At 43.2% G+C, this 23,044-nt stretch overlaps 1 protein-coding gene across 1 annotated transcript in view; it reads left to right on the forward strand.

Annotated features, from left to right (window-relative positions):
* The window catches only part of LOC121282432 (gamma-aminobutyric acid receptor subunit alpha-5-like), a 529,643-nt gene that overhangs the window by 394,707 nt on the left and 111,892 nt on the right, over positions 1-23,044 (forward strand). The window contains exon 4 of the mRNA XM_041196144.1: positions 3,014-3,081. Coding sequence (XP_041052078.1) covers positions 3,014-3,081 — 68 coding nt within the window. The remainder of the gene's footprint in view (positions 1-3,013; positions 3,082-23,044) is intronic.

A 23,044-nucleotide genomic window follows, 5' to 3' on the forward strand; every position in this document is an offset into this window, starting at 1 on the left:
TAATGGGCAGTGTGGAATTTTACTGGATTCTGTACTGGTCTGTGTGGAATTTTACTGGATTCTGCTCTGGGGTATGTGGTATTTGAATGGTTTCTGTACTGGGCTATGTGGAATTTTTCTGGTACCTGTAATGGGCTCTGTGTAATTTTACTGGATTCTGTACTGGTCTGTGTGGAATTTTACTGAATTTTGTACTTGGCTGTGTGGAGTTTTACTGGTTTCTTTATTCACCTTCCTGGAATTTTACTGGATTCTGTCCTGGGTTGTGTGGAATTTTACTGGTATCTGTAATGGGCAGTGTGGAATTTTACTGGATTCTGTACTGGTCTGTGTGGAATTTTACTGGATTCTGCTCTGGGGTATGTGGTATTTGAATGGTTTCTGTACTGGGCTATGTGGAATTTTTCTGGTACCTGTAATGGGCTCTGTGTAATTTTACTGGATTCTGTACTGGTCTGTGTGGAATTTTAATGTTTTCCATACTGGGCTCTGTGGAATTTTACTGGATGCTGTCCTGGCTTGTCTGTATTTATACTGGATTCTGCACTGGGATGTGTGGCATTTTACTGGATTCTGTACTGGGCTGTGTGGAATTTTAATGTTTTCCATAACTGGTCTATGTGGAATTTTCCTGGATTCCATACTGGGATTTGTGGAATTTTTCTGGTTTCTCTACTGACCTGTGTGGTACTTTACTGGATTCTGTCCTGGGCTGTATGGAATTTTACTGGATTCCCTGCTGGGCTGTTTGCAATTTTACTGGATTCCATACTGGGCTGTGTGGAATTTTACTGGTTCCGTACTGGACCGTGGGGATTGTTACTGGTTTATGTATTGGTGTGTGTGGAATTTTACTGGATTCTTTACTAGGCTGTGTGGTGTTCGAATGTTTTCTATGCTGGGCTGTGTGGAATTTTACTGGATTCTATACTGGTCTCTGTGGAATCGTACAGAATTTTATACTTGGCTTTGTGGAATTTTACTTGTTTCCGTATTCGCCTATGTGGAATTTTACTAGATACTGTCCTGGGCTATGTGGAATTTTACTGGATTCTGTACTGGGCTGTGTGGCATTTTACTAGATACTGTCCTGGGTTATGTGGAATTTTACTGGATTCTGTACTGGGCTGTGTGGCATTTTACTGGATTCTGTACTGGGCAGTGTGAAATTTTAATGTTTTCCATACTGGTCTATGTGGAATTTTCCTGGATTCCATACTGGGATTTGTGGAATATTTCTGCATTCTGTTGTGGGCTGTGTGGGATTTTACTGGTTTCTGTACTGGAATGTGAGGATTTTTACTGGTTTATGTATTTTTATGTCTGGAATTTTACTGGATTCTTTACTAGGCTGTGTGGTGTTTGAATGTTTTCTATGCTGGGCTGTGTGGAATTTTACTGGATTCTATACTGGTCTCTGTGGAATCGTACAGAATTTTGCACTTGGCTTTGTGGAATTTTACTTGTTTCCGTATTCGCCTATGTGGAATTTTACTAGATACTGTCCTGGGCTATGTGGAATTTTACTGGATTCTGTACTGGGCTGTGTGGCATCTTACTAGATACTGTCCTGGGCTATGTGGAATTTTACTGGATTCTGTACTGGGCTGTGTGGCATTTTACTGGATTCTGTACTGGGCAGTGTGAAATTTTAATGTTTTCCATACTGGTCTATGTGGAATTTTCCTGGATTCCATACTGGGATTTGTGGAATTTTTCTGCATTCTGTTGTGGGCTGTGTGGAATTTTACTGGTTTCTGTACTGGAATGTGAGGATTTTTACTGGTTTATGTATTTTTATGTCTGGAATTTTACTGGATTCTTTACTAGGCTGTGTGGTGTTTTAATGTTTTCCCTACTGGGCTGTGTGGAATTTCACTGGATTCCGTACTGGACTGCGTTGAATTTTACTGGATTCTGTCCTGGGCTATGTGGAATTTTAATGGATTCTGTCCTGGACTGTCTGTATTTATACTGGATTCTGTACTGGGCTTTGTAGAATTTTAATGTTTTCCATACTGGGCTGTGTGGAATTTTACTGGATTTCATACTGGGCTGTGTCATATTTGAATGTTTTCTGTGCTGGGCTATCTGTTATTTTACTGGATTGTCTACTGGGCTGTGTGGAATTTTACTGGATTCTGTCCTTGGCTGTCTCGATTTTTACTGGATTCTATACTGGGCTGTGTGGAATTTTACAGGATTCTGTAATGGGCTGTGTGTAATTTTAATGTTTTCCATACTGGGCTGTGTGGAATTTTACTGGATTCCGTAATGGGCTGTGTGTAATTTTAATGTTTTCCATACTGGGCGGTGTGGAATTTTACTGGATTCCTTTCTGGGATTTGTCGCATTTGAATGGTACCTGTACTGGGCTGTGTGGAATTTTGCTGGATTCTGTCCTGGGCTGTGTGGAATTTTATTGGATTCTGTCCTGGGCTATCTGGTATTTTACTAGATTCTGTACTGGGCTGTGTAGTATTTTACTGGATTCTTTACTGCGCTGTGTGGAATTTTATTGGATTCTGTCCTGGGCTGTGTGGGTTTTTAATGTTTTCCATACTGGGCTGTGTGCAATTTTACTGGATTCTGTACTGCGCTGTGTGGAATTTTACTCGATTCTGTATTGGGCTGTGTGGAATTTTACTGGTTTCTGTACTGGGTTGTGAGGATTTTTTACTGGCTTCTGTATTGGTGTGTGTGGAATCTTACTGGATTCTTTACTAGGCTGTGTGGTGATTGAATGTTTTGTTTGCTGGTCTGTGTGGAATTTTACTGGATTCTGTACTGGTCTCTGTGCAATTTTACTGAATTTTGTACTTGACTGTGTGTAAATTTACTCGTTTCTTTATTCGCCTGTGTGGAATTTTACTGGATTCTGTACTTGGCTGTGTGGAATTTTACTGTATTCGGTGCTGGGCCGTGTTTAATTTTAATGACTCATCAAGAGTGATGTTTTTAACATTAATGGAAAGCCTTAATTTCAAAATTTTCCTTTTTTGTTTTCTCACAGAAAGCGTGACGGAAGTTAAAACAGACATCTACGTTACTAGTTTCGGACCAGTGTCTGACACAGATATGGTGAGTCGGCGAGTAGGTGAATTGTGGGTTTCACTTTCTTTTTGGACAGGGGATTGAGAAGATGAGTGTCTGTAAATCACTGGACTGAGTGAGGGGAGAATGACAAAATAGGGGCTGTTCACCCATCACCTTAAACATTCACTCCCTCCACTACCAAAGCACAGTAGCAGCAGCGTGTACCATCTACAAGATGCACTGCAGGAATTCACCAAGCCTCCTACTGCAGCACCTTTCATACCCACAGCCACTACCATCTAGAAGGACAAGGGCTACATGGGAACACCACCACCTGGAAGTTCCCCTCCGAGTCACTCACCATCCTGACTTGGAAAGCTATCGCCGATCCTTCACTGTCGCTGGATCAAAATCCTGGAACTCCCTCCCTAAAAGCACTGTGGGCATATATATAACACATGGACAGCAACAGTTCAGGAAGGCAGCTCAGCACCACCTTCTCAAGGGCAATTAGGGATAATAAATGCTGGCCGAGCCAGTGACAGCTACATCCCATGAGTGAATAACAAACTGGTTTAGGAGCTGTTTTTTTAATGCTCAGATTCAAGTTGGAGGTGATTTGCTCATTTTCATCACATGACTAGAATTCAAACATTATAAATGATTAAAAGCAATATAGAAGTTAAGTGAGATGATTTTATGGTTACACCATTAAAACTTGCTCTGAAAAGAGAAGTTGTTACCTTAAAATAGCTCCTTAGAAGAACAGGTAGCCATTTCGGATAGTGTACTCTGCCTATCGTCTAGAGGAATGACTGGAACAGGTTAGAGAGGTGGTTACATGTAGTGGAAGATGGGAATATGGGATCTTGCTCCCATCCTCAGTATGCTGTCTGAAGTGTTGAGGCCTACTAGTTCTTCTAAGGAACTATTTTAAGGTAATAACTGTTTTTTTTGGAGCAAATTTTACCTGGTGTGATGGTAAAATCGTCTTACTCAATATTACCACTCTCACCATGAAAAACTTCCATTTTTAACATGGAAATCATTACAGAATCTCAGACATTTATGGCCCATCATGCCTGTTTTGACTGAAAGAGTTATTCAGTTTGATTCTACTTTCCAGCTTTTGATCCCAAGCGACGTAGGTTACAGCATTTCAAATATGTTTCAAAGTACTTTTTAATGTGTTGAGGGTTTCTGCCTCCACCACCATTTCAGGCACTGAGTTCCACACCCTCTTCACCCTCTTAGAAAAAAATTACTCAAATTCTTCGTGCCTGGCAACGCTCTCGTAAATTTCCTCCATACCCTCTTTAGTGTGGTCACATCCTTCCTACAACATGGTGACCACAGCTGTAGTACTCTAGCAAATGCTTTATACATTTCTAGGATCACTTCCCTCTACTCTTATATTCTATACTTAAACTAACAAAAAAATCTTGAGAATCACCTTATCTATTCATCCTGTCACCTTCAGGGATCTATGGACATGCGCTCCAAAGTCCCTTGTTCCTCTACACCTCCAATATCCTACCATTTATTGATATTCTCTTTCCTTGTTTGCCCTCCCCAAATATATTATCTCACACTTCTCTGGGTTGAAGTCCATTTGTCACGCTCTGTCCATCTGACCAGTCCTTTCATAATTTCCTGCAGTACCCAGCTATTTTCTTCATGATTGACACATGGCCAATTTTTGTATCTTCTGCAAACTTCTTACAGCATGTCTCCTACATTTAGGTCTAAATCATCAGTATATACCACAAACTGCAAAGGACCCAGTTCTGAGCCCCACTAGAAACAGCCTGCTGGTCGTAAATACACCCATCAACCATAACCTTTGCTTCCAGCTCTTGAGTCAATTTTGTACACAACTTCCACTTTGCCTTGAATCCATGAGCTTATAATTTTCTGACCACTCTGCCAGATGGGACCTTGTGAACAGCCTTGTTAAAATACATATAAACTACATCAAATACGCTGCCCTCATTGAATCTTCTTGTTACTTCATCAAAAAATTCAATCAAGTTAGCCGACCAAGACCTTGCCTTAACAAATGCATGCTGACTGTTCTTGATTAATCTGTGTCATATGCCACGTACCACACGGGATGAGTAATGAGAAACAGACACACATTGCTGACTTCTACAGTCCATCAGCTGGCTATGTTTGCTATCAAGTCAACTAAGACTCTTAGGTCTTTGTCAATTTCATGCTGAGATATTCTAGTGCTTTTTATGAATTGCAAGTGTTACATATGTTATCCTTCTACATACAAATGTGGCTGCCTTATTTTGTTACTCTGGGACCGGTTTTTGAACTTAGTTATATTTGCGGATTTTGTATTAAAATTAAGTAAAGCTTCACAGGGTTAAAAGAAAGGCCACAGACTGACAGAATGGAAAGATTGAAAGTGTTTCAATCACAGCGGGTCTAATTATTACAACCAGTGTTGTGCTATTATGTTATTAGATATTGGGCATTACAGGCAAACTCCAGAGCATAAGATCCTCAGACCACTTATTGAAGTTTACCCAATAATATATCTGAGGCAGACTCAATATTTATAAATTGATAACATTGATGGCAGGTGATTGAAGCTTTCACAGTGTGAAGCAGTGAGAAATAAGGAAATTAGAGCCTTGGATTGTACAGCACAAAGTACAGAATATTGGTGTTTACAGATTATGATAGTGACTTTGTACTTTGTCAATCTCTAGCTCAAATTCTGAACACCATATTATAGGAAGACCATTAGGGCACTAAGCTAGAAAAGCGCATGGCTCACCTGCCTGGTAGCTGGCAGCTCAACCGCAAATGCAAGGAGGGCTGCAGCACGGGAGCTTTTACATTCAGCTTTAGTCTCTCAGGCTATTAAATATTCCATATAATAGTGATACAAGCATGACAGAGCATGTGTGAGACCTGTTCCGCACAACATATTACATTTGCACACGCACATACTTGTATCCAAGATCTTGCCATACGCAACATCTGATACAAGCCAATTCTGCTTCCAGGCTATCTCGTCAAAGGATAAGGGTGTCTGGAAGCCTTTGTTTATTTCCAGCTGCTGTCATGGACTGAATTTATGGCCTGAATTTTTCCTGCATTGGGCGGGCTCGGCGGGAGCGATCATGGAGCCGACTGCCACCCGCAATTGGCTTCGCATCGCCATTTTACGTGGGTGGGCCAATTAAGAGTAATATACTGAGCACTACCTGTGCGGGCAGGGGGAGGAGGGAAAGTCGGGGCCAGCACTCTTTCATGTCACATGAGATGGGACATGTTTTTATTTTCCAGAAAAGCTTTTTATTTAACTCGTCATCACGCAATTTTTTACGCTCTGGCGTGTTGGGCCCGCCCCTGCATGCTGACTGTGAAATCCTGTCCTTTCTCTGCTTGTATGTTTGTATGTACAAGGTGAGTGTTTTCTTACCCTCAAAATGAGTGTCCCAATTAAGTAATTGCAATGGCAAGCTTTATGTATGTTTAGAAGTATTTTTATAATCATCCACTTACCCCAAAATAATGCAATATTTCACTGACTCATCTCACATACACCCTTGCATATACAAGTATTAGATACAGATGAAGGTAATATACTGTTACAGCTTACACTTATCTCAATCTCTTTTATGACAGGCTTGTAGCTTCTGAGATAAAGTTGGTGATTTAGTTGAAGTGAAGGTCTTGTAAAGTGAAGGATTTTCAGCAGCTGTGAGGTCTCTTAGAAACTCTATGACAAGAGATTGGTTCCCAGGTGAAATTTAACTGGAACAGTTTGGGGGAATCCTTATCTCTCTTTTGGGATCTCCCCCTTTCAAGGTATTGACTGCTTGTATGACTTGCAGTGAGTTTGTTGGTTGTTGGGGGAATCTCTGTCGACAAGCAGCTTCCTGCTGGTTTAAAAGGTAGTCAACAAAATGGTTCCCTCATCATGTGACTTCCACAAGTTCCACGCCCTTTCTTTCAAACAAAGGGTGGTGTGTATGTTGGTTCTAATTATTCTGTGTTGTTGCTTGACAGTCTGAGACAGCCATTGTCTTTATATTTGAGTGACCCATTCAATTGATAATATTCTTTGAATTAGTTTCATGAAAAGGCATTGATTCCACATCACAAAAACAGAATTACCTGGAAAAACTCAGCAGGTCTGGCAGCATCGGCGGAGAAGAAAAGAGTTGATGTTTTGAGTCCTCATGACCCTTCAACAGAACGTCAATTCTTTTCTTCTCCGCTGATGCTGCCAGACCTGCTGAGTTTTTCCAGGTAATTCTGTTTTTGTTTTGGATTTCCAGCATCCGCAGTTTTTTGTTTTTATCTCTATTGATTCAACATCAGTCTGGAATGTTCCTTTTGTACCCTCTTGAGAGAAGGGAGTGGTTTCAATCAACAAACAAAGTCAGGTGAAGCTTGGGTGGCTATGTTTTGCAGCCTCTTGGTGGTCAGTTTTAAAATATAAAAGATAATTTGAAGTTCAGAATATATTGGGGCATGGCACTACGTAGATCCAATATCGCTGGTAGCATTGAGCAGGACTCCTTTGAACAATACAATTTGATTATCCCATTAAGCACTTCAGAAGTGCTTGAAGATCAACTTGTATTATGTATCTCTTCAATTTCAATTGAAGGAACAAATAATCTCCAGATTTGACAGCTTTCCTTTTAGACAGAAAGTCTGCAATAACTTTCAAGTGTAATTCCCAAATCTCTCCCCCACGCATACTCAGGCTTGGAAGATAACTAATGACCTTGAATGGATTATAGCCAAGCCTTAGAGGAGGCTGTGCTTTTTTCCAGCTTGTCACCATGCTGTGCTGTTTGATGATTCTTAACAGCCTGGGTCTCCTCCTTGCACCAAAAGCTTCCCAGTGAAGATGGGGGGTCCATTAACTCTCCGGAGCAGCTCTCATCGCAGAGACAAGCTCTCGATATTCCTTCATCACCATTGATGTGGTCCCTAGAACTATGGTTGCCTGTTCTTACAAAAAAAGCCCAAGAAACAGAAAAACTACTGTTGAGAAACCTCTTCTTCAGGCCCAATCAGTTAATTGTTTAACATATATTTGTCAAATCCTGATTTCTTTCTATTGCTGTTAAATTTTTACTTTCTTATGAATGCCTGATGTATTTTCACTAAGCAACAGCTTTGACATTGCTGAAAGTAAATATATGATCCGGGTTAATCTTATCCCAGAAAAATAAAAATCAGCAGTCTGTGCAAGGGCTTAAATTGTTTGTGTTGTGATGGATTAGTTTTGTGCCTGTGTGTATTTGTAAGTTTGTATCTGTTGGGAGGGGGTTTGGGGCTGGGGCTGTGACCCTTTGTTGACCGAGATTGTAGCACTGTAACATACATAGCTTTGATATGTTTGATTCTACTCAGGAACAAGGGCAGCACCCTGCTGCGAGATCTTAATCGACCAGTTTAAGGGACAGTGAACAACAGCTAGTGAACAGTTAGATGGGAGCAGACAAAGAGACTCCATGCAGCTGAAATGCTGACGTTAGCTGTGTTTCTGAGGGGCTGGGGCTCGGAGAAGCCCCTTGCAGCTAGGAGTTGGGGCTCAAGGAAGCCCTGGTAGCAACGTGACTGAGAAGCTGGGACCATGTCTATGTTTAGATGCTGGAGAGACCAACACAGGGGGTACAATCTCAGCGTGAGATCAGCTCAGCTGGAAAAGTGATCAAGAAAGCTGGACCTGGAAGCAGATTTAAGAACGATCTAGAGTAGTGTGCATTTTGGGTGAGGCTATACTCGTGGAACTCGGATAGAGTCAAGCTGCTGTCGGCCTATGGATCAGAAGAGCTCTTTGGAAGGGAGCAGCTAAAATTCCTCAGGAGGAAGACAGAGTTTGAAGAATTTCTGTGACTCACAGTGATGACTGACAGCTGGATGTGTTGCTGAGAAAGTTTGGGGAACCTGTTTAATCTCATCCCAGTAAAATTAAAAGCCACAGCCAGTGGAAGGACTTAAATTATTTATGTGATGATGAAATCGTTATTTTTTTTGTGTCTCTGTGTTTTTATAAGATAGCACCTGTGGAAGTATCTAACATTTAATGTGTAGTATGATGTGTTTGACCACAGTTTGCCCATTAATTCATGTTTACCTCATGTTAATTCTGGACGTTAAGTATGAGATAGATAGTATTGACCGTTTGCTTTGTTAACTCAAGCATAGTAAAATTATCAAAACTGTGGAATTTTGTGGCTTTATTCCCTTTGTGAGTGCCTGGGATTTCAAATTTTGCCGACTTTAACAAAAAAAATGGCTCCTAAACAGATTGTAACAAAATTTGGGGTCTGGCCTGGGGTCATAGTAGTGTGAAAAGGCACAGCCAAGGTCAGCCTGATTCAGCCAGTGCCATCCTACATCACACAGCTTTCAAGTAGACTTCGGCCAGAATTTTCCCGTCGGCAATTTGGGGGCAGGGCCCGCTCGCTGAGGGGAAAATGATGCAGGATGCTGTTGGGAGGAATCCCCGATGTCATCCCAGTCCCTTTAAATTTTTACGAAGGCAGTCAGACAGTGAAATCAGCCGTCTGCCCGCCGACATGTCAATGGTCAATTGAGGCCATTGACAGGGTCATTAAAGTAATTAAAGTCCTGCCCATCCAACCTTAAGGCTGGTGGGCAGGCCAGGAGCCCCAGTGAGCTGCTGATAATACATGAAACCTCATCCACTGGCGGGACGAAGTTTCATGTTCCTTTTTAAAAACTTTAATAAATGTAATGTTATATTTAATACCATGTTCCATCTCGTGTGACATTGTCACATGAGGGGGACATGTTAATAATATTTTTATTTTTCTATTTTTTAAGTTTTGTACACAGTCACTAATCTCCCTGAGTCAGCACTTAGTCTCAGGGAGCAGTGCGCTGTTTTGTGCGCATGCCTGAAAAAGCACACTTTGACAGCTGGGGATGCCCTCCCCACTGCCCCCCTCCAACCCCAACACAGAAAGTGCATAGCGCTTCCTGTCAGGCAGGCCGCTGGATGGGCCTTAATTGACCCGCCCACTCAAAATGGCGGCGAGCCCCATTTCAGCAGCGGGGGTCAACTGTTCGTTCGCCGCCGGGCCGGTGGGGCCCGCACGTCCACCAAGGGCAAAATTCTGCCCTTAAAGAAAGTTTGCTACCCAAAAAAGAACCAAACTCCATTTTACTTTCTTTCTCCAAAATCTTTGTGTCTTTAACAGGGATCCTAGGAATTTAATAAATTTGCTGCCATCAGTTTTCCTTAAAATTAAAATTCAACAATGATCCGAAAACAATTAAATTGTGGCAAATACGTTTCAGCTCCAGGTTGACTTCCAGTTTTCCACAAATGAGCCATGAAGGCACAGCACTTTTACCAGCTTTTTTAAGGATTTGATAAGCTGTTAATGGCACTTCCCATCAGGAAGATGGAGTTTCAGATTTCTCATCACATTTTTAAAGAAAGGTTTTCCTCTGAGCCTTGGATATACAAATGCCTCACATTAAACAATATTTTTTTTTTTAAAAATCATTTATTCCTGTTTAGTGGTTGAGAGGTGTCAAATGCTCCTTACATTATGAACTCTTTGGCATGTCTCTAGAATGTTGCTAGAAAGCTGATAGTAAATCCTCAGTTGATTCCTGCTTTTCACTCCTGTCAGTTTTGTTCTCCGCATAGTCAATCACAAGATGAAAGAGTGCTGGCATCTTCTTGTTGCCGGTTGTATACCAGTACACCCAAAATCCCTTGTACTGATTGGCCTGTTTAGATTGGAAACTCAGCACAACTTCAGTTGGATTACCACACTCAATATTCAGTTTTGTTTCTGTTCCAATCTCAGGTCCATTATTGGAGATTGTCCATGTAATTTATCATAATCAGAATTTCACTTTGACCATAATGAGAGTCTGGTTTCCACAATTCAGTAGGTTAGTTTACCTTAACAACTCTAATATAATTCAGACTAATAGCTTAAACAAAATGAATACAGAAAGGATAAAATTATACAAATGCTGCATGCTTACAATAAAAGGAGTTATTTGCCATTTTTCTTCTTAGACATTCTTTGGGTGCCTTTCCAAATGACTATAAGTACTAACACATAGCTGAAGAAAAAGTTGGCTTTCTACCATTTTCACATAATAGGGGTGTAAGACCTGCAGACTGAGAAAGGGCAGGGGAGCTCCCTGTGGGAAACATTCATCAACACAGAGGCTTTGTTCTTTCATGGAAAGAAATAGAGCCTGTAGGTTTTACTTGGAGCATTTTCTCAACATCTTATACTTGTAAATATAATATAATATACTAAGTATAATAAAAATATAATATTATATAAAATGTCTCATATAATAAACCATGCCAAGGCAATTCACAGGAGCTAAGTTTAACACCGAGTCATGTAAGGAAATATTGCAGCAAGTGACTGAAAGCTTGGCCAATGAAGTCCATTTTAAGCAGCATCTAGAAGAAGGTACAGAAAGGGAAAAGTTTGGGGAGAGAATCCCAGAACATAGAGTCTCAGCAGCTGAAGACACAACCATCTAGGGTGCTACGATTAAAATAGGGGACGCTTGAGAAGCCGGATTTAGAGGAACGCAGATATCTCAGAGGGATGTGGGACTGGGGGAGAGTATAGGGGTGAATTTTTCCAATGGTAGGCGGGCTGGGTGCGAGCAGGCGGGGACGGGTGCGCAGCTAATCACTGCCCGCGATAGGGTACGCGCCACCATGTTACATGGGTAGGCCAATTAAGGCCTGCCTAGCGTAACGCATGGCCGGTATCGCTTACTACCTGTGCGGGAAGGGGGAGGAGGGAGAGTCAGGGCCTGTGCTCTTTCACGCATGTGCACAAGAGAGTGCAGCAATCTCCCTGAGGCACGGAGCTACCTCGGGGAGATTAAGTAGATAATAAAACTTGAAAATAAATAAACTAAAAAATTATTTAAACATGTCCCCTCATGTGACAGTGTCGCATGAGCTGGGACATGTTTGTGAAGTTGAGAAAAATTATTTATTTATTTTATAAAAGCTTCAGGAAACATCATCCCACCTGTGGATGAGGTTTCCTGAAAAATGCGAAGGCCGCTTCGGCTCTTCACCTGCCCACCAACCTTAATGTTGGGCCAGCAGCGTTAATAACAACCTTAATTACCTTTTAAATGGCCTTAATAGGCCATTGACTGTTCAGCAGGCACACAGCCGCCTCTGGCGTGCGCTTGCTGAATGCAATATCGAAATGAGGCGCGATGACATCAGGATGCACGCCCAACATCATCGTGTGTCAATTTATGCGTTAGCATGTTAGACCCGCCCTCGAACACCAAAGGCAATATTCTGCCCATAGAGAGATAGGGAGGGATGAGATAATGGAGAAATTTATGAACAAGGATGAAGATTTTAATATCAAGACATTGTTTGAACAGGAGCAAATGGAGGTCAGAGAGGGGATGGTTGATAGGAGGACAGGACTTGCTATGAGTTAGGATAAAGGCAGCAGAGTGTTGGATGAATTCCAGTTTACGGAGGGAAGAATGTGGAAGGGCAGCGGGAGGGCATTGGAATCGTCCGGTCTCAGGTGGCAAGGGAATGAAGGAGAAATTCTGCAGCAACTGAGCTGAGGCAGACAATGATAGGCAGGTGGAAATGGGCAGTTTAGGGGTAGAGCAGACATGTAGTGAGAAGTGCGACTTTTGGTCAAATATGACAAAAATGTTACAAACACTCTGCTCCAGCTTCAGAGACTTGCCATAGGGAGGCATAGAATCAATGGCTTTGGAATACAGTATGGGTTAGGGACAGAAGGAAAAGGTTATCATATTCCAAATATTTAGTTCGATAAAATTTCCAGTCATTTGTTGGAAATGCAGACTGATAGAGACAGTGGAAACACAAACTGAGAGAGACAGTGGAAACTGAGACTGAAAGAAAAAGTGGAAAAGTATGCAGTGAGAGACAGTGGAAAAGCAGACTGAAAAATATAGTGAAAAAGCAGTTTTATAGAGACAGTGGAAAAGCAGGCTCATAGAGAGAGTGGAAAAGCTGTTTGATAGAGACAGTGTTAAAGCATTTTGAAAGAGACATTCGAAAATCAGTTTGATAGATAGTGGAAAAGCAGTTTGAAAGAAGCAGTGTATAAGCAGTTTGATAGAGACGTTGGAAATGCAGACTGACTGAGAGTGTGGAAAAGCAGTTTGATAGAGTCATTGGAAATGCAGACTGAGGGAGACAGTGGAAAATCAGATTGATACAGACAGTGGAAAAGCTGTTTGATAGAGACAGTGGAAAAACAGATAGATAGAGACAGTGCAAAAGTAGCTTGCCAGAGAGAAGGAAAAGCAGTTTGAAAGAGACAGTGGAAAAGCAGCTTGAAACAGAGAGTGGAAAAGCAGACTGATGGAGAAAGTGGAAAATCAGTTTAATGGAGACAGTGGAAAAGCAGTTTGATCGAGACAGTGTAAAAGCAGTTTGATAGAGACAGTGGAAAAGCAGACTGTTATAGACATTGCAAAAGCAGGCTGATAGAGACAGTGGAAAAGCTGATTGATAGAGACAGTGGAAAACCAGATTGATAGAGACAGTGGAAAAGCAGATTGATAGAGACAGGAGGAAAGCAATCTGTTAGAAAGAGTGGAAGAGCAGATTCATAGAGACAGTGGAAAAGCAGTTTGAAAGAGACAGTGGAAAAGCAGACTGATAGAGCAAGTGGATTAGGAGACTGAAAGAAACAGTTGAATAACAGTTTGTTAGAGACAGTGGTAAAGCATTTTGAAAGAGACATTCGAGAATCAGTTTGATAGATAGTGGAAAAGTGGTTTGAAAGAAGCAGTGTAAAAGCAGTTTGATAGTGATGTTGGAAATGCAGACTGATTGAGAGAGTGGAATAGCAGTTTGATACAGCCAGTGGAAATGCAGACTGAGGGAGACAGTGGAAAATCAGATTGATACAGACAGTGTAAAAGCTGTGTGATAGAGACAGTGGAAAAGCAGACAGATAGAAACAGTAGAAGAGTAGCTTGCCAGAGAGAATGGAAAAGCAGTTTGATAGAGACAGCGGAAAGCAGTTTGATACAGTCACTGGATAAGCAGTTTATTAGAGACAGTGGAAAAGCAGTTTGATAGAGATAGTGGAAAAGCAAACTGTTATAGACATTGCAAAAGCAGGCTGAAAGAAGCAGTGGAAAAGCTGTTTGATAGAGACAGTGGAAAAGCAGACATATAGAGACAGTGGAAAACCAGCTTGGTAGAGACAGTGTAAATGCAGATTAATAGAGACAGCAGGAAAGCAGTCAGTTAGAAAGAGTGGAAGAGCAGATTCAGGGAGACAGTGGAAAAGCAGTTTGAAAAAGACAGTGGAAAAGCAGACTGATAGAGAAAGTGGATTAGCAGACAGTGCATAAGCAGTTTATTAGAGACAGTGGAGAAGAAGTTTGATAGAGACAGTGGAAAAGCAGACTGATAAAGAGACTGGAAAAGCAGCCTGATATAGAGAGTGGAAAAGCAGACAGATAGAGAAAGTGGAAAAGCAGATTGATAGAGACACTGTAAAAGCAGTTTGATAGAGACAGTGGAACTGCAGTTTGATAGAGACAGTGGAACTGCAGTTTGATAGAGACAGTGGAACTGCAGTTTGATAGAGACAGTGGAAAAGCAGTTTGATAGAGACAGTGGAAAAGCAGATTGATAGAGACAGCGGAAAACCAGATTGATAGAGACAGTGGAAAAGCAGATTGATAGAGTCAGCAGGAAAGCAGTCTGTTAGAAAGAGTGGAAGAGCAGATTCATAGAGACAGTGGAAAAGCAGTTTGAAAGAGACAGTGGAAAAGCAGACTGATAGAGAAAGTGGATTAGCAGAGTGAGAAAGACAGTGGAATAACAGTTTGTTAGAGGCAGTGTAATAGCAGTTTGATAGACACGTTGGAAATGCAGACTGATTGCGAAAGTGGAAAAGCATTTGAGAGAGCCAGTGGAAATGCAGACAGAGGGAGACAGTGGAAAATGAGTTTGATACAGACAATGGAAAAGCTTTTGATAGAGACAGTGGAAAAGCAGGCAGATAGAGACATTGGAAAAGCAGACAGAGACAGTGGAAATGCAGTTTGAAAGTGGCAGTGGAAAAGGAGATTGATAGAGAAAGTGGATAAGCAGCTTCATACAGAGAGTGGAAAAGAAGACTGAAAGAGAAAGTGGAAAATCAGTTTGATGGAGATAGTGGAAAAGCAGTTGATGGAGACAGAGTAAAAGAAGTTTGATAGAGACAGTGATAAAGCATTTTGAAAGAGACATTCGAGAATCAGTTTGATAGATAGTGGAAATGCGGGTTGAAAGAAGCAGTGCAAAAGCAGTTTGATAGAGATGTTGGAAATGCAGACTGATTGAGAGAGTGGAATAGCAGTTTGATACAGCCTGTGGAAATGCAGACTGAGGTGGACAGTGGAAAATCAGATTGATACAGACAGTGGAAAAGCAGTTTGATAGAGACAGTGGAAAAGCAGACAGATAGAGACAGTGGAAAAGTAGCTTGCCAGAGAGAATGGAAAAGCAGATTGATAGAGACAGTGGAAATGCAGACTGAGGGAGACAGTGGAAAATCAGTTTGATACAGATAGTGCGAAAACTTTGGATAGAGAGAGTGGAAAAGCAGACAAAGTCAGTGGAAATGCATTTTGAAAGAGGCAGTGGAAAAGGAGATGGATAGGGACAGTGGATAAGCAGTTTTATACAGAGAGTGGAAAAGAAGACTGATAGATAAAGTGGAAAATCAGTTTGATAGAAAGTGTAAAAACAGTTTAATGGAGACAGTGGAAAAGCAGTTTGATAGAGACAGTGGAAAAACAGACTTTTAGATGCATTGGAAAAGCAGTTCAATAGGGGCAGTAGAAATGCAGTTTGATAGAGATAGTGGAAAAGCTGTTTGATAAAGACAGTGGAAAAGCTGTTTGATAGAGACAGTGGAAAGAAGTTTGAAACAGTCACTGGAAATGCAGTTTATTAGAGACAATGGAAAAGCAGTTTGATAGAGACAGTGGAAAAGCAGACAGATAGAGACAGTGGAAAAGTAGCTTGCCAGAGAGAATGGAAAAGCAGGTTGATAGAGACAGTGGAAATGCAGACTGATTGAGAGAGTGGAAAAGCAGTTTGATAGAGCCAGTGGAAATGCAGACTGAGGGAGACAGTGGAAAATCAGTTTGATACAGACAGTGCGAAAACTTTGGATAGAGAGAGTGGAAAAGCAGAAAAAGTCAGTGGAAATGCATTTTGAAAGAGGCAGTGGAAAAGGAGATGGATAGGGACAGTGGATAAGCAGTTTTATACAGAGAGTGGAAAAGAAGACTGATAGATAAAGTGGAAAATCAGTTTGATAGAAAGTGTAAAAACAGTTTAATGGAGACAGAGGAAAAGAAGTTTGATAGAGACAGTGGAAAAGCAGTTTGATAGAGACAGTGGAAAAACAGACTTTTAGATGCATTGGAAAAGCAGTTCAATAGGGGCAGTAGAAATGCAGTTTGATAGAGATAGTGGAAAAGCAGTTTGATAAAGACAGTGGAAATGCAGACTGAGGGAGACAGTAGAAAATGAGATTGATTCAGACAGTGGAAAAGCTGTTTGATACAGACATTGGAAAAGCAGACAGATAGAGATAATGGAAAAGTCGCTTGCCAGAGAGAATTGATAAGCAGATTGATCGAGACAGTGGAAAGTAGTTTGTTAGAGTCAGTGGATAAGCAGTTTATTAGAGAAAGTGGAAAAGAAGTTTGATAGAGACAGTGGGAAAGCAGCCTGATACAGAGAGTGGAAAAGCAGACTGATAGAGAAAGTGGAAAATCAGTTTAATGGAGACAGTGGAAAAACAGTTTGATAGAAAATGGAAAAACAGTTTAATGGAGAAAGTGGAAAAGCAATTGATGGAGACAGAGGAAAAGCAGTTTGGTAGAGACAGTGGAAAAGCAGTTTGATAGAGACAGTGGAAAAACAGTATTTTAGAAGCATTGGAAAAGCAGTTCGATAGGGGCAGTAGAAATGCAGTTTGATAGAGATAGTGGGAAAGCAGTTTGATAGAGACAGTGGAAATGCAGACTGAGGGAGACAGTAGAAGATGAGATTGATACAGAGAGTGGAAAAGCTGTTTGATAGAGTCAGTGGAAAAGCAGACAGATAGAGACAGTGGAAAAGTAGCTTGATACAGAGAGTGGAAAAGCAGACTGATGGAGAAAGTGGAAAATCAGTTTAATGGAGACAGTGTAAAAGCAGTTTGAAAGAGACAGTGGAAAAGCTGACTGATAAAGAAAGTGGATTAGCAGAATGAAAGAGACAGTGGAATAACAGTATGTTAGAGACGGTGGAAAAGCAGTTTGACAGGGACAGTGGTAAAGCAAAACAAAAACAGAATTACCTGGAAAAACTCAGCAGGTCTGGCAGCATCGGAGTTGACGTTTCGAGTCCTCATGACCCTTCGACAGAACTTGAGTTCGAGTCCAGGAAAGAGCTGAAATATAAGCTGGTTTAAGGTGTGTGTGTGGGGGGGCGGAGAGATAGAGAGACAGAGAGGTGGAGGGGGTTGGTGTGGTTGCAGGGACAAACAAGCAGTGATAGAAGCAGATCATCAAAAGATGTCAACGACAATAGTACAATAGAACACATAGGTGTTAAAGTTAAAGAGTTGGTGATATTATCTAAACGAATGTGCTAATTAAGAATGGATGGTAGGGCACTCAAGGTATAGCTCTAGTGGGTTTTTTTTTAATAATGGAAATAGGTGGGAAAAGGAAAATCTTTATAATTTATTGGAAACAAAAAGAAGGGGGAAACAGAAAGGGGGTGGGGATGGGGGAGGGAGCTCACGACCTAAAGTTGTTGAATTCAATATTCAGTCCAGAAGGCTGTAAAGTCCCTAGTCGGAAGATGAGGTGTTGTTCCTCCAGTTTATGTTGGGCTTCACTGGAACAATGCAGCAAGCCAAGGACAGACATGTGGGCAAGAGAGCAGGGTGGAGTGTTAAAATGGCAAGCGACAGGGAGGTTTGGGTCATTCTTGCGGACAGACCACAGGTGTTCTGCAAAGCGGTCGCCCAGCTTACGTTTGGTCTCTCCAATGTAGAGGAGACCACATTGGGAGCAACGAATGCAGTAGACTAAGTTGGGGGAAATACAAGTGAAATGCATTTTAACAGAGACAGTGGTAAAGCATTTTGAAAGAGAAACTCGAAAATCAAAACAAAAAAAAAACTGCGGATGCTGGAAATCCAAAACAAAAACAGAATTACCTGGAAAAACTCAGCAAGTCTGGCAGCATCGGCGGAGAAGAAAAGAGTTGACGCTTCGAGTCCTCATGACCCTTCGACAGAACTTGAGTTCGAGTCCAAGAAAGAGTTGAAATATAAGCTGGTTTAAGGTGTGTGTGTGGGGGGGCGGAGAGATAGAGAGAGAGAGAGAGAGGTGGGGGGGTGGTGTGGTTGTAGGGACAAACAAGCAGTGATAGAAGCAGATCATCAAAAGATGTCAACGACAATAGTACAATAGAACACATAGGTGTTAAAGTTGGTGATATTATCTAAACGAATGTGCTAATTAAGAATGGATGGTAGGGCACTCAAGGTATAGCTCTAGTGGGGGGTTTTTTTTATATAATGGAAATAGGTGGGAAAAGGAAAATCTTTATAATTTATTGGAAAAAAAAGGGAAGGGGGAAAACAGAAAGGGGGTGGGGATGGGGGAGGGAGCTCACGACCTAAAGTTGTTGAATTCAATATTCAGTCCGGAAGGCTGTAAAGTGCCTAGTCGGAAGATGAGGTGTTGTTCCTCCAGTTTATGTTGAGCTTCACTGGAACAATGCAGCAAGCCAAGGACAGACATGTGGGCAAGAGAGCAGGGTGGAGTGTTAAAATGGCAAGCGACAGGGAGGTTTGGGTCATTCTTGCGGACAGACCGCAGGTGTTCTGCAAAGCGGTCGCCCAGTTTACGGTTGGTCTCCCAATGTAGAGGAGACCACATTGGGAGCAACGAATGCAGTAGATTAAGTTGGGGGAAATGCAAGTGAAATGCTGCTTCATTTGAAAGGAGTGTTTGGAGGAAGTGAAGGGGCAGGTGTTGCATCTTTTGCGTGGGCATGGGGTGGTGCCATAGGAGGGGGTTGAGGAGTAGGGGGTGATGGAGGAGTGGACCAGGGTGTCCCGGAGGGAGCGATCCCTACGGAATGCCGATAAGGGGGGTGAACTGTCGGCGCGACATTAGTCGTCTCAATTTCTCTGCTCCTCTCACCCATTCTAACCTGTCTCTCTCTCAACTTACTGCACTCCATTCTCTCAGGTCCAACCCTGACATTGTCATCAAACCCGCTGACAAGGGTGGTGCTGTTGTTGTCTGGCGCCCTGACTTCTACCTCGCGGAGGCTGAGCGTCAACTCGCAGACACTTCCTCCTACCTCTTCCTGGACCATGACCCCACCACTGAACATCAAGCCATTGTTTCCAGGACTGTCACTGACCTCATCTCCTCTGGGGATCTCCCTCCCACAGCTTCCAACCTGATAGTCGCCCAACCTCGGACGGCCCGCTTCTATCTCCTACCCAAAATCCACAAACAGAACTGCCCCGGTAGACTGATCGTTTCAGCATGCTCCTGCCCCACAGAACTCATTTCTCGTTATCTTGACTTCCTTCTCTCTCCCCTTGTCCAGTCCCTTCCCACCTACATCCGTGATTCCTCTGACACCTTACGTCACATCAACAATTTCCAGTTCCCTGGCCCCAACCGCTTCCTCTTCACCATGGACGTCCAATCCCTCTACACCTCCATCCCCCACCAGGATGGTCTGAGGGCCCTTAGCTTCTTCCTCGAACAGAGGCCCGAACAATCCCCATCCACCACTACTCTCCTCCATCTGGCTGAACTTGTTCTCACGCTGAACAATTTCTCCTTCAACTCCTCTCACTTCCTCCAAATAAAAGGTGTGGCTATTGGTACCCGCATGGGCCCCAGCTATGCCCGTCTCTTTATGGGGTATGTGGAACATTCCTTGTTGCAGTCCTACTCCGGCCCCCTTCCACAACTCTTTCTCCGGTACATCGATGATTACTTCGGTGCCGCTTCATGCTCTCGTCGGGACTTGGAAAAATGTATTAATTTTGCTTCCAATCTCCACCCTTCCATCATTTTCACGTGGTCCATCTCTGACACTTCCCTTCCCTTCCTTGACCTCTCTGTCTCAATCTCTGGTGATAGACTGTCCACCAATATCCATTACAAACCCACCGACTCCCACAGCTATCTCGACTACAGCTCCTCACACCCCGCTTCCTGTAAGGACTCCATCCCATTCTCTCAGTTCCTTCGCCTCCGTCGCATCTGTTCCGATGATGCTACATTCAAAAACAGTTCCTCTGACATGTCCTCCTTCTTCCTTAACTGAGGTTTTCCACCCACGGTCGTTGACAGGGCCCTCAACCGTGTCCGGCCCATCTCCCGCGCATCCGCCCTCACGCTTTCTCCTCCCTCCCAGAAACATGATAGGGTCCCCCTTGTCCTCACTTATCACCCCACCAGCCTCCGCATTCAAAGGATCATCCTCCGCCATTTCCGCCAACTCCAGCATGATGCCACCACCAAACACATCTTCCCTTCACCCCCTTTATCGGCATTCCGTAGGGATCGCTCCCTCCGGGACACCCTGGTCCACTCCTCCATCACCCCCTACTCCTCAACCCCCTCCTATGGCACCACCCCATGCCCACGCAAAAGTTGCAACACCTGCCCCTTCACTTCCTCTCTCCTCACCGTCCAAGGGCCCAAACATTCCTTTCAAGTGAGGCAGCATTTCACTTGCATTTCCCCCAACTTAATCTACTGCATTCGTTGCTCCCAATGTGGTCTCCTCTACATTGGAGAGACCAAGCGTAAACTGGGCGACCGCTTTGCAGAACATCTGCGGTCTGTCCGCAAGAATGACCCAAACCTCCCTGTCGCTTGCCATTTTAACACTCCACCCTGCTCTCTTGCCCACATGTCTGTCCTTGGCTTGCTGCATTGTTCCAGTGAAGCCCAACGTAAACTGGAGGAACAACACCTCATCTTCCGACTAGGGACTTTACAGCCTTCCGGACTGAGTATTGAATTCAACAACTTTAGGTCGTGAGCTCCCTCCCCCATCCTCACCCCCTTTCTGTTTTCCCCCTTCCCTTTTTTTTTCCAATAAATTATAAAGATTTTCCTTTTCCCACCTATTTCCATTATATAAAAAAAAACCCCCACTAGAGCTATACCTTGAGTGCCCTACCATCCATTCTTAATTAGCACATTCGTTTAGATAATATCACCAACTTTAACTTTAACACCTATGTGTTCTATTGTACTATTGTCGTTGACATCTTTTGATGATCTGCTTCTATCACTGCTTGTTTGTCCCTACAACCACACCACCCCCCCACCTCTCTCTCTCTCTCTATCTCTCCGGCCCCACACACACACCTTAAACCAGCTTATATTTCAATTCTTTCTTGGACTCGAACTCAAGTTCTGTCGAAGGGTCATGAGGACTCGAAACGTCAACTCTTTTCTTCTCCGCCGATGCTGCCAGACCTGCTGAGTTTTTCCAGGTAATTCTGTTTTTGTTTTGGATTTCCAGCATCCGCAGTTTTTTTTTTGTTTTTATCTCTGTGTTTAATTGACTGCCACTGCTCTTCAAGAAATGCCTACCTCCTTGAAGAAGTTCTGTTCCTCTCTGCGACAAGATTTCCGTATCTCTCTGTTGTCTTGCTCACCTTTGTTGCTTTCCATTTCCCTCCTAGTGTTTGACAAGGTGTTTACTAAAACCCGCTTTCACAGCCATATCTCCTTTCTCAGTGACTGTCTCCGTCTCCGACTTACCCCACGTGGATTTCAACTGAAATTCCACCCCTCATGTTTCGAATCCACCCAGGATTACAGGTATCTCCGGGACATAAAACGTTTCTCGGACTGCTGTTCCCGTCACATTCTGAAATCCACACTCGGTGCCATGCGCCGCCATATGAACACACTCGACCTCTCCCTCCAGCAGCACCGCCGTACCCTTTTTCAAAGCTGTGCGTGCCCCTAGTTTCATTTTATCCTTCGGCTCATCCGACGCCTCAACAAGAAACTTTTTCTCCTTCTCTCAAGTGCTAAGGAACGCAAGCTCCAACAACTCATCGACACCAACACCCATCTAGGACCCTCCACCCCGCCTGTCCCTCCGTCCCCACCCTTTCTTCCAATCCCAGCCCCGGCCGTATATTCACTATACCCCCTGACCTTCCCCTCTCCGATGCTGAATGTTCAGTGCTCAGCAAAGGACTTAGTTTCATACCCCTACGCCCTCACCTCAATGAATTTCGGGCTCGGCATGATACTGAAATCTTCTTCCGCCGTCTTCGTCTCCGGGCTCACTTCTTTGGGCAGGAGTCCTCTCCCAGTTCAACGGATCCTTTTACCCATCTCCAATATTCTCCCTCCACCTGGACCCCTCCCTCTGGATTCCTACCTTCTCTCGATCTTTTCATTGAGAACTGTCGGCGCGACATTAGTCGTCTCAATTTCTCTGCTCCTCTCACCCATTCTAACCTGTCTCTCTCTGAACTTACTGCACTCCATTCTCTCAGGTCCAACCCTGACATTGTCATCAAACCCGCTGACAAGGGTGGTGCTGTTGTTGTCTGGCGCACTGACCTCTACCTCGCGGAGGCTGAGCGTCAACTCGCAGACACTTCCTCCTACCTCTCCCTGGACCATGACCCCACCACTGAACATCAAGCCATTGTTTCCAGGACTGTCACTGACCTCATCTCCTCTGGGGATCTCCCTCCCACAGCTTCCAACCTGATAGTCGCCCAACTTCGGACGGCCCGCTTCTATCTCCTACCCAAAATCCACAAACAGAACTGCCCCGGTAGACCGATCGTCTCAGCATGCTCCTGCCCCACAGAACTCATTTCTTGTTATCTTGACTCCCTTCTCTCTCCCCTTGTCCAGTCCCTTCCCACCTACATCCGTGATTCCTCTGACACCT

The sequence above is a fragment of the Carcharodon carcharias genome, chromosome 9 (assembly GCF_017639515.1).
Source record: "Carcharodon carcharias isolate sCarCar2 chromosome 9, sCarCar2.pri, whole genome shotgun sequence".
Lineage (NCBI taxonomy): Eukaryota > Metazoa > Chordata > Chondrichthyes > Lamniformes > Lamnidae > Carcharodon > Carcharodon carcharias.